The 12,034-nt window shown below is 51.8% G+C and overlaps 1 protein-coding gene and 1 non-coding gene across 3 annotated transcripts in view; one reads left to right on the plus strand and one right to left on the minus strand.

Annotated features, from left to right (window-relative positions):
* Positions 1-8,619: 8,619 nt before the first annotated feature.
* Positions 8,620-8,691, minus strand: TRNAM-CAU. The gene has a single exon. It is a non-coding gene; the product is annotated as a tRNA-Met (tRNA).
* A 486-nt stretch (positions 8,692-9,177) lies between these two features.
* ILF2 (interleukin enhancer binding factor 2) overlaps positions 9,178-12,034 on the plus strand; it is a 26,072-nt gene continuing 23,215 nt past the window's right edge. Inside the window, exons 1-2 of one of the 2 annotated variants that reach the window (XM_015411744.1) lie at positions 9,178-9,254; positions 11,725-11,781. In XM_015411744.1, the coding sequence (XP_015267230.1) occupies positions 9,250-9,254; positions 11,725-11,781 (62 nt within the window). In that variant the 5' untranslated portion in view covers positions 9,178-9,249. Of the gene's footprint in view, positions 9,255-11,571; positions 11,602-11,724; positions 11,782-12,034 lie in introns of those variants that run through there. The other variant, XM_015411745.1, reaches the window with a different exon arrangement.

Genomic DNA, 12,034 nt, shown 5'->3' on the forward strand with positions numbered 1-12,034 from the left:
GCAGAGGAGGGAGAGCTGGTACCTGAATAAAACTTGGTCTTAAAGGTGCCACTGGACTGTTTTGGACTGGGGGGGGGGCTCTGCAGCTTACCTGGCTGCTTCTTGCTCTGACTGAGGGCTGCTGGGAGCAGGGGGTGGGGCTTGTTGCATGTGTCCGCCCCCTGGTGGGCTCTTTACTGCCGAAGCTCCGCTCCTGTGCGCTCCAGCAGGAAATGACCCCTGAGTACGGATAATACTAATCTCTTGACAGACCAGCGGCTGGCCTCTGAATAAGGCAGCTTCGTGCGTTCACCATGACTGCCATGGAATTCTTCTGCAAAGGGAGGAAGGAGGTATCGGATTTGGCTCCACCGTCTGGGGCAGCCATTTTGGGGTGGCCTTTATCGCTCCCTCTCAAGATTCCAAAGGTGCCCGGGGGCCCGAAAATCTTGGTGGGCCCAGCGGCAGGGGAAGTGTAACGACTCAGAAGCGTCTTGCCAGAGTCCCATGTTGAAACATCATCATCAATAATAATAATAATTTGATTTATTAATCACCCTATCCCAGCTTATGCCGGGCTCTGGGCAATGTACAAGGGGCAAAACGCCATAAAACAAGATAAAAATTTTGAAATATCCATATACAGTCGATAAGAACGAAAACCAGAGTAAAAGGATGCAAGGTGGCGACTTCCAAATTTCCATTCTAATTCTGGACTACCTGGTCATTTAGTGGGAAAAAGGAGAGTAGGGTTGCCAGGTCTGGATCGTAAAAAACCTGGAGACTTTGGGGGCGGAGCCAGGAGAGGGCGGGGTTTCGGGAGGGGAGGGGCCTCAGCATAGTACAATGCCATAGAATACGCTCTTCAAAGCAGCCATTTTCTCCAGGGGAGCTGGTCTCTGTCAGCTGGAGATCAGTTGTAAAAGCGGGAGATCCCCAGGCCCCACCTGGAGGCTGGCGACCCTAAAGGAGAGGAACAGAAGAAGGAGGAGGAGGAGAGGAGTTTGGATTTATACCCCGCCCTTCACTTGGGAGTCTCAGAGCGGCTTACAAACTCCTTTCCCCTTCCCCTCCCACAACAGACACTCTGTGAGGTAGGTGGGGCTGAGAGAGCTGTTTTCAGAACTCCTCTTGAGAGAAACTATGGCTTGCTCAAGGTCATCCAGCAGCTGCACGTGGAGGAGTGGGGAATCAAACCCGGTTCTCCCAGATTAGAGTCCGGGGAAGGGTGCCAGCCGATGCAACCAACCATTGCTGCCCTCAACCAAAAGCCTGCCCTCAACCATCTCTGCCTTACATGCCCTGTGGAAGTGCAGTAAGTCCCGCAGGGCCCTGGTGTCATTTGGCAGAGAGTTCCACCAGGTTGGGTCCAGATCGAAAAGGCCCTGGCCCTGGACAGCAGGACATTCCCAGGGCCAGGAATCACCAGGAAGTTGTTATCAGTGGAGCGCAAAGCTCTCCCGGGGACATAGCAGAGAAGGCGGTCCCGCAGATACGTGGGTCCCAGACCACTCAAGGACTTAAAGGTCAATACCAAAACCTTGAACCTGACTCGGTACTCCACTGGAAGCCAACGTAGCTGGTGCAACATTCCCGTTAGGGCTCATGCTGCTGCATTCTGAATCAGTTGGAGTTTATGGGTCAGTCTCAAGTACTGCTGAAGTACTGCAACTTGGGGGGCAGGGAAGCTCCTGGACCCAGGCCTCCTGCTATATAAACAGGTGTCAGTGACGGCTAGGGGTGCCTATCGCCAGCTGCAATGGTTGAGCTAGCTATAGCCTTTCCTGGGGTGTGTGGGGGGGGGAGATAGCTTATGACTTTGGTGCAAGCCCTGATAACACCTGCATTAGACTACTGCAATGGGTTCTCTGTGGAGCTGCCCTTGAAGACCATCCAGAAGGTACAGCTGGCACAGAATGCTGCGGCCAGAGTGGTAACTGAAATGGGCTGTAGGGACCACATATCACTTGTTCCATCTACCGGGAGAGTACGTGGTTCAGCGGAAGAGTCTCTTCTTTGCATGGAGAAGTTCCCAGGTTAAATTCCTGGCATCTCCCGTTAAAGACGACCAGGTAGTTGGTGATGTGAAAGACCTCCGCCTGAGACCAGTTTGCTTCCAGACCAAGGTACTGGTATTGACCTTTGAAGCCCTACATGTTTGGTGTAGTGGTTAAGTGTGCGGACTCTAATCTGGGAGAACTGGGTTTGATTCCCCACTCCTCCACATGCAGCTGCTGGATGACCTTGGGCAAGCCATAGTTGTTTCAGAGCTGTTATCTCAAGGGCAGTTCTTGAGAGAGCTCTCTCAGCCCCACCTACCTCCCAGGGTGTCTGTTATGGGGAGGGGAAAGGAAAGGAGATTGTAAGCCGCTCTGAGACTCGGAGTGAAGGGTGGGGTATAAATCCAATGTAATGTATTCAGATGCTGCCCTGAATGCATTAGGAGGTATGTGAATCCTCCCATAGAGAAGCCATGCAAAGCTTCAAGCTTCGGCAGGGATTCGCGCCGAAAAGTATTGTGGCCAATCAGATTTGAATGTATGTAAGCGGGACCGCTTATGATTGGTCGTTCATGCACACAACCTGATAGGTTGGTTTAATGTACAGTAGGTGTGGCTACATTAGCCCGGAATGTTTAAATACCGAGCAGCTGAAATGGACAAGCTGTTCGGGCTATGAGGAGTTGTACCGTGTCAGAAGAAGTCGATTGAAGAGCTGAATAAACCTGAGTTTTCTGAAATCACTCTCTGACTACTTTGTTAAGTACGGACTTAACAATTGGCGACGAGGATGGGATCCAGGAGCGGGTAGGCAGCCCCGCTGGTCCCGACCCAACGACGGACAACCAAGAGCAGCAGCTCGCCGTGGCAGAGCAGCGACAGGCACCACCAGCACCGGTGGCAGCGATCGCAGCTATGGCCAATAGCCCGAAGTTCGAGGCATTCGAACCAGCGACCGAGGACTGGGACGCCTACCTGCTGAGGTTCGGGTTCCACCTCGAAGCGAACGACATCAACACGGAGGAGAAGAAGCGAGCCACCCTCCTGAGCTCTTGTGGCAAGAGCGTGTTCGATGTCGCCAGGTCTCTGGTGGCACCAGCGGACATCGGAACAGTGCCGTTCAAAGAGCTGACGGAGAAGTTGAAGGCACACTTCTCCCCGCAACCATCGGAGATCGCAAGCCGGCACGCCTTCTTCAAGAGGAACCAAGCGCCCAACGAGACCGTGTCCGATTTTGTAGCGGCTCTACGTAAAGCGGCCAGACCGTGTAACTTCGCCGACGTAGAGGAGGCCCTGCGAGACCGGCTGGTGTGTGGCATGCGGGACGAGCGACTGCAGCAGCGCCTGTTCGCAAAGGCGAAATTGACCTGGGCCGACGCCTACAATGAAGCCATCGCAGCGGAGACAGCGGACAAATCGACCCGTGAGGTGCGTCAGCGTCTGGCTGCAACAGAGCTACGCGTTCACCACCAGGGGTCCGAAGGAGAGCGTGAGGGCGCGGCTGAAGACGTCTGCGCTGTGAAAGGGCCTGCGAACCAGCGGACCCAAGTGAGGACTTCGCCCACTCCTCCTTGCACCGGCTGTGGCGGCAAGCACTCCAGAGAAAGCTGCTGGACCAAGGACGTCGACTGCAGAGCATGCGGAAGGCGGGGCCACATCGCTCGTGCTTGCAGAGCGCCAAAAGTTTCAACGCCCTCAAACAAGCCCAGGAAGCAACGTTCCCGAGCCGCACAACATGAAACCAGCTGCCAGGTCGTACGATCAAGCGCACCTTCGGTCCAACGAATCGGAGGCACAGGCAAGATCAACGTGACGGTCCATCTAGACGGCGTTCCGTGTGGCATGGAGGTCGACTCGGGATCGTCGGTGACCGTGATTTCGTCCAAGTCGTGGCAGCAGTTGTTCCCCACCAGGAGTCGTCGCCGGCTGAAGCCAGCAGACACACAAGTGTCCGACTTCCAGGGCAAGCGTATACCTCTGGCAGGGAGGGATACGTTTGAAGTTGAGTTTAAGGGGAAGCGGGCGACCCTTTCATTGTTGGTGGCTGAGGGGAACAGAGTGAATTTGCTGGGGCTTGACTGGTTTGAACCGTTGGGAATTGCTATTTCTGGCATTAATAGTGTAACGAAGAATAAATGGGCTGTACTGTATAAGGAATTTACTGATGTGTTTGGGGGTGGCCTGGGAAAATATACGGGACCCCCAGTAGCGTTTGAACTTGATCCTGCCGTGAGGCCGGTTCGCCTCAAGTATAGGAAGGTTCCTATTCCTCTTAAGCCCAGAATCGAAGCAGAGCTGGACAAGCTCATCGAGCAGGGCGTGTTAGAGCCAGTTCCCTTCAGTCGGTGGGAGACCCCCATTGTAACCCCTGTTAAGCCGGACGGGTCAGTACGCATCTGTGCTGACTACAAATGCACCATAAAGCGGGCATTGCAACAGCACTCGTACCCAGTACCGGTAATTAGCCATGTCTGGGCATCGTTGGGGGGGGGAAAAGTCTTTGCGAAGTTCGACTTGGCCCAGGCTGACCAGCAGCTTCCCGTGACCAAGGAAGCTGCTGAAGCACAGACCATTGTGACACACAGGGGGGCGTTCAAAGTAAACAGGCTCCAATTTGGTGTGAATGTGGCCCCAGGGATTTTTCAGAGTCTCATGGAAGGGCTGTTGAGGGGGGTACCAGGAACGGTCCCTTATTTTGATGACGTTCTCATTGCTGGAAGATCCGATGAGGAACTTATGCACTTCTCCCCCACAAGGCGTCCGTGGCGGCACCTTTACATGCGCTCCTTCACAAGGACGCAAAATGGCGGTGGGGTGCTGAACAAAAAAAGGCGTTTGAAGGGGTGAAATCATTGTTGTCATCAAATGCAGTGTTGACCCATTACGATGACCAGAAATTGTTGGTCTTGGCCGCAGATGCCTCTCCTTATGGGGTGGGGGCGGTATTGAGTCATGTACTGGAAGACGGACGGGAGGCCCCCGTCGCGTTTTACTCAAGGTCGCTATCTGAAGCTGAGAAGAACTATGCTCAAATAGACAAAGAGGGACTGGCGCTGGTATCAGCAGTTAAAAAATTTCACGATTTCTTGTATGGCAGACATTTTCTGCTTGTGACAGACCACAAGCCCCTGCTTGGGATTTTTGCCCCGGACCGGCAACTCCCGAACATCATGTCTGCCAGAATGCTCCGTTGGGCCTTGTTTTTGTCGGCCTATGACTATGACCTGGAGCACCGGCCGGGCAAGGCCATCGGACATGCGGACGCATTAAGTCGTTGCCCGCTGCCCGGCCGAGATTTGGACCCTGCACCAACGGCCTCTGTGTTGGCCATCGAAGAACTGCCGCAAGCACCCATCACCTCCAAGGACATTGCCGCTGCGTCGGCTAAGGACAGTGTAATTGCGAGAGTTCTTAACTGGGTTTGGAGGGGGTGGCCGATGGGTGCTATGGAGCCGGAATTTCGCATGTACAAAGCGCGCCAAAACGAGCTGTCTGTGTCTAAGGGCTGTTTACTGTGGGGAAACCGGGTGGTGGTGCCTCACTGCCTCAGACAAAAAGTGCTGAAATCACTCCATGAGGGCCATCCAGGCATGGTCCACATGAAGGCACTGGCCCGTGGTTATGTGTGGTGGCCCGGGCTTGATGCGGAAATCGAGGATTGGGTCAGAGTGTGTGAGCCCTGTCAGCAGGCTAGGCCTGAGCCGTCAACCGCCACTCCGCAGCGTTGGGAGTCGGCGGGAAAACCTTGGTCGAGGCTCCACCTAGATTTTGCGGGGCCAGTTCAGGGACAAATGTTCCTTATTATTGTTGATGCGTATACGAAATGGTTGGAGGTTGCGCACATGCATTCCACCACTTCCGGGTCTGTCATCAATGTGCTGCGGCGCCTGTTTGCGACCCATGGTATACCCGATGTATTGGTCAGTGATAACGGGACGCAATTTACATCTATGGAGTTTGAAAAATTTCTGGCTGATAACGGAATCAGGCAGATTACATCGGCCCCATTCCACCCGGCTTCGAATGGCCAGGCGGAAAGAATGGTAAGAACCACCAAAGAAGCACTGAGTAAATTGGTTTATGGTGACTGGGGGGTAAAGCTAGCTTCGTTCTTGCTCAGACAGCATGTTACCCCTTGTTCAGCAACTGGCCGCAGTCCGGCCGAAATGCTGATGGGCCGGAGGCTGGCAACCCTATTAGATAGGTTGCACCCGGACCTGAATGACCTTAAACCACCACAGCAGAGTGAACAAACGAAGGTACGCATATATGAGAAGGATGACAAGGTGTATGCGAGAAATTATGCCAGTGGTCACTTGTGGCTCCCAGCCACTATTGTTGAAACTGTTGGGTCCAGAATGTATGTGGTACGACTTGCTGATGGTCGCAAGTGGCGTAGGCACGTAGACCAGTTGAGGCAACGGTGGGCGACTGACCGACCCAACGCGTTGCCAACTGAGTCAATAGACCCCGAGGACCTTCCGAGACCTCCCCTGGAGGCGAGTGCTGACGGGCCTGAGGGCATCAGCACTGTTCCAGAGGCAGGGCAGACCCCTACTCTCGAACCGAACGTAACGGATGGAAGTGTTCCTGACTCTGCGGTCCCAGAGTCGAACGAAGTGCCACTGACGGAGATGTGCCCTGAGCCTAGTACACCTAGGAGGTCTCAGAGAACAAGAAGAGCACCTTCCTACCTAAGTGATTATGATTGTTCGTAGTTGTTTTTGCTTAGGGGGGAGGGATTTGTAATGTATTCAGATGCTGCCCTGAATGCATTAGGAGGTATGTGAATCCTCCCATAGAGAAGCCATGCAAAGCTTCAAGCTTCGGCAGGGATTCGCGCCGAAAAGTATTGTGGCCAATCAGATTTGAATGTATGTAAGCGGGACCGCTTATGATTGGTCGTTCATGCACACAACCTGATAGGTTGGTTTAATGTACAGTAGGTGTGGCTACATTAGCCCGGAATGTATAAATACCGAACCAGCTGCAATGGAATCGAAGTTCAGAGTTCGGGCTATCAAGAGTTGTACCGTGTCAGAAGAAGTCGATTGAAGAGCTGAATAAACCTGAGTTTTCTGAAATCACTCTCTGACTATTTTGTTAAGCACGGACTTAACAATTGGCGACGATCCTCCTCTTCTTCTAGAGCCCACCCTCCAAAGCTGCCATTTTCTCCAGGGGGGCTGATCTCTGTACTCCGGAGATCATTAGTCATTCCAAGATATCTCCAGGCCTCACCTGGAGGCTGGCAACCACAATGGCAAAAGAGTTGATCCTGGGATTCACTTCTAATCCTGTTCACCCTTTGGTTACCTCTTGTTACTGGAGAACTCCAGGTGGGGTCCAGAGAATATCCCGGGAGGTGGAAATTCTCCCCCAGATTACTGTTCCGCCGGTCCGATAAACAGGACTGTAGAGAGTTGGTTCCCCTGGAGAAAATGGTTACTTTGGAGGGTGTATTCCAGGGGTGATCAAACTGTGGATCAGGAGCCGCATGCGGCTCTTTCACACATATGGTGTGCGGCTCCCGGCAGGGCGGCTGGGGAAGCAAAATATCATTAGCAAACAAATATCATTGAACAAATAAACATCATTATCAATATCTGCTTTTACCCCTTTTGTTATTATTTTGCCAGTTTGGTGTAGTGGTTAAGTGCGGGGACTCTAATCTGGGAGAACTGGGTTTGATTCCCCCACTCCTCCACTTGCACCTGCTGGATGACCTTGGGCAAACTGCAGTTCTGATAAGAGCAGTCCTTGGAAAAGAGCCGTTTCTGTCTCTCAGCCCCACCTACCTCACCGGTGTCTGTTGTGGGGAGGGGAAGGGAAAGGAGTTTGTAAGCCGCTCTGAGACACCTTTGGGTAGTGAAGGGTGTGGTATAAATCCAATCTCTTCTTCTTCTTAATAAAAAGCAAATCTGCATATTTTCCAATAAAAACATGTAATATTTGTTCTTGTCTTGTGGCTCTCAAACATCTGATGTTTATTCTATGTGGCTCTTACGTTAAGCAAGTTTGTCCTCCCCTGGTTTATTCTCTTGCATTATACCTTGCTGAGTTCCTTGCCCTCCCTAAACTCCTCTCCCCAAATCTCCTGGGAACTTCCCAAGGCAGAGTTGTGAACCCTTTGTGGCGATCTTGCTGTTGCTACACTGATGTAAGCCTCACTACTCTGAGAATGAGAGAGCTGTGCACACAGAAAGTTGGTGCACAAGGTGCAGGGGGTAAAGTCTTGTCTTTGGGATAGAGGGCCTGGCCCCAGTCCTGAAGCAAGGCAAATCACCCCACAGAGGAGAGAGCATGGGGCACCGAGCCCTGCCCCACCACCTCAAGTGGGGCAGAGTTGGGCTTCTGGTATTTGCAAGGAGCCATCCTGTGTGCTGGCAGGATGCAAACTGAATATGAGTTTGCATAGTGTTTTTTTATAATTAGAATAGTATTTCTCTCTTAAATAAAAATCCCTCAGTGCAACAACAAAAAGAGCCTATATACAATCTATATATATATATATATATATAGATCGTTTGCTCATTTAATCTTATTATTCGTAGTCAATTTCGGTGTTCTGGTTGCGAATTTTAAAAGTGCAACAAAATACTTTTTTTAAGGACAAGATTTTTCAAAAAGCTATACCAGCTAGCAGAGGATGGTTTCGATCCATCGACCTCTGGGTTATGGGCCCAGCACGCTTCCGCTGCGCCACTCTGCTACTTGCGTTCTAAGTTTCCATTAAGCTCTATGAAGGTTCCAAACGGATACACGCATGCGTACTAAACTGTACCTTCTGCCTTTCTTCTCTCCGTTCCACGTCCTTTTCTCCCCCTACCGGCCTCCAAGCAACAGCGCTTCAGGGAACACGCGTGCGCACTAAATCGCCCTTGTGGTGGGTTGCTCCACCCCGTCCCTTCTCCTCAGCACCTCATTGGTTAGAGTTCCCGCTTCCGACTTTGCAATTGGTTGACCGGCGCTCATTACCTGCTTCAGTGGGAGGCGAGAGAGTGCCCGCAGGGAGCGCGGTTTGAATGATTGATGGGTCAACAAGGCCAATGGGACAAAAGAACCTCACAGGGAAAGGCGGGCTGTTCGCACGCGACTGGCCGAAACGGGGAAGGCGAGCCGTTGGCCAATCACGGCGACGCTTGTTGTCGGCGGTAGCCAATCACGGCGACGCTTGTAGCAGGCTGGGCGCCGAAGTAGGCCGGGTGGTTTGCCTTTCATTTTTTTTCCCTTCAGCGGGAGCAGCGTCGGTTATTGTTTCGGCGGAACCATGAGGTGAGGAGAGGGAAATGGCGGGCCTGGGCGGGAAGGGAGGGACGGAAAGGGGGCTCTGACGGTGGGGGAAAAGAGGCCGCCGGCCGGTAGGAAGGCGGTGGCTGAAGTCCCCGTGGGGGCGAGTCCCTCCATGTGCCGAGGCAGTCTATCATCGGTGCTGGGGACAGGCTACGTAGTAGTCCCCGGCTTGGGCAGACCCGTTTTGAGTCCCTTTCACAGTGGGAGGGCGGCCTATAAGGTTCCAAGATGGCGTGGGTGCCATCTACGGGGCGGGAGATTCCTGGAGACTGGGAGGGGCGGGGTCTGGGATGGGAGAGACCTCCGCAGGGTAGAATGCCGTAGAGCGCCTCCCAGAGCAGCCACTTTCTCCAGGGGGACTTGGTCTCTGCCGTCTGGAGATCGGTGGTGATGCTGGGAGATCTCCAGGCCTCCCCTGGAAGCTGGCAACCAGCGTTCCCTCTAAGCTGGGCTAAATGTGAGCCGGCTCACGGTTCTTTAGCCTCCGGCTCACGCATTTTTTGTCTCAGCTCGGGAAGGAGGGCTCGAGAGCGAACTAATCTACGCAGCAGCCAAATTAACTTTAATGCCCAGTAGCTCACAAACTGTGTTCCCTCTAAGCTGAGTTAGTGTGGGCTAGCTCACAGTTTTTTAGCCTCCAGCTCACACATTTTCGCCTTAGCTCAGGAAGGAGGGCACCAGAGCAAACTAATTTATGCAGCAGCCGAATCGCTCGCTCACAACTTTTATGTCAGTGGCTCACAAAGTAGAATTTTTGCTCACAACACTCCACAGCTTAGAGGGAACATTGCTCACAAAGTAGGATTTTTGCTCACAAGACTCCGCAGCTTAGAGGGAGCATTGCCTGGCCACCCTAGCGTGCTCTAGCAGTGCAGTCCTATGCAGGGTTAGTCTGGAATTCATTTCAGCAGGCTTAAGCTGGAGTGTCAGGCAGAACCAAAGAGGGGAAAAGAAACTTAACGCGATAAAAGGTAAGTGGGGGGGGGGGGGAACCCTGGTGGAGGGCCAGTAGTTAAAACCTTATATAGACTTTATAAATAAAAACACGTGTATTTATTTTGAGAAAAATTAAAAAGCATAAAGAGCCCAGTGAAAGCCTTGTCATTTGTAATTGTTAACGAGGCTTTCATTGGGCCCTTACATGCTTTTTCACTTTTCTCAGAATAAATACATGCATTTTTACTTATAATAAGTTAATATGAGGTTTTAACTGTTGGCCTTTCACCAGGTTTTTCCCCCTTACCTTCCCCTTACCTTTTTGGTTCTTGATTAAACTGGAATATCTCTGTTTAGGATTGTTCTGCTAGTAGATTTCAGCATTTGATAATAAGGGTGAGGTAGGGTGTCTCTTCAGAAGCCCTGTTCACACACACTTTAATGAACATGTGTGCATCCTGTCTGTACACTTCTGATATGTTTGCAGGTTACAGCACACACACAGGACAATGATCTGTGTATGGGGTACACGTGATTTTTGTTTACATACACGCGTTAGGTAATTCTTGTGTTAGATTCAATGCGTGTAGAGCTGAGTGTATAATATGGATCCCTCATTTATCCAGGCACTGCTTTGCTATTTCAGTTGTGAAATAAACATGCATTGGCTCTTTCTTACAAGCAGATGTACACTTGTCTGTGCACCAGATATGTGTGTGTACACAGTAACTTGTTAACGGGGTTTAAGGAAAGAGCCAACATGTGTTCATTTTGCAAGTGAAACCAGGGACCAGTACCTAGATAAATGTGGGGTTTGTATCATTCAGCTGTATGTGCATTGATTATAACATGAATATGACTTAACTCACATTAAAAGGCAAGTATACACAGATTGCGTGTGCATTCACTGCGACTTGGAAGCAGCCAGAGTGGGGGGGGAGTTTCCGTAGCGTACGTGTACACTTTTTAGTTGAGTGTAAGCTGTGCATTGAAAGGTATGGGGAAAAGTCATTTGGGCCTAGATGGGGGAGGTAGGGTGGGACATGAGGGAGGCGGTATGTAGGTGAGGAACTATGACAGAACTTTGGACCCTGAAGTGCTGGCATCTGGGGGGATCCGTGGGAAAATAGAGAGAGGTGTAGAGACTAAAAATGGGTAGCCTTTTCCAATTCCAATAACCTTTATTGGCATAACGGTAGCCTTTGCCAAGAAGAGTGCCTTAAGGTGGCCATCGTGCTTGTGGGTTCCAAGCAGCCCTTCAGGGACTGGGGAGGAGGCACCAAATGATGCAGGAGGAGTAAACGGGGTGGGGAATGAGCTGTCTATAAATGGACCCCTGGGGGGAAATACACTGAAGGATAGAGACTTGCAAGAAGGTGGGACCGTGAAGCATGTATGTCAAGGGCATTCCTGTGGGACCAGAGAGGGAGTAAAGGGTGCTGCATATTGTTGGAAGGTACATTATGGCTCCAGTTTGTTCTGAACCGCACTCTTTTTCCTCCCTGTTTTCCTCCAGGGGCGACAGAGGCCGTGGCCGTGGCGGGCGTTTTGGTTCCCGGGGAGGTGCCAGCGGGTAAGTCCAGCATGAGCTGTGTGGTTCTCCAGGAGCATGAAGCATGGCAGTTTGAAGCTCTGAAATGCTCAGCGAGGCCTGCTCCACCACAAACCACCCAAGGAAACAGTTTCCCCGATCACAGCAATTTTGGGATGCCACACAAAGGAGATTGGTCCTACCTTTAGGTGGCTTTGTCCTCACCCCATCTGTTGCTTGGCTGGCACTGGAGCCTTGCAGGATGTGGGGCTCTCACTCTGGAGCTAGCGCTCCT

This window comes from Gekko japonicus, unplaced genomic scaffold (assembly GCF_001447785.1).
Source record: "Gekko japonicus isolate JY-2015 unplaced genomic scaffold, Gekko_japonicus_V1.1 scaffold175, whole genome shotgun sequence".
Lineage (NCBI taxonomy): Eukaryota > Metazoa > Chordata > Lepidosauria > Squamata > Gekkonidae > Gekko > Gekko japonicus.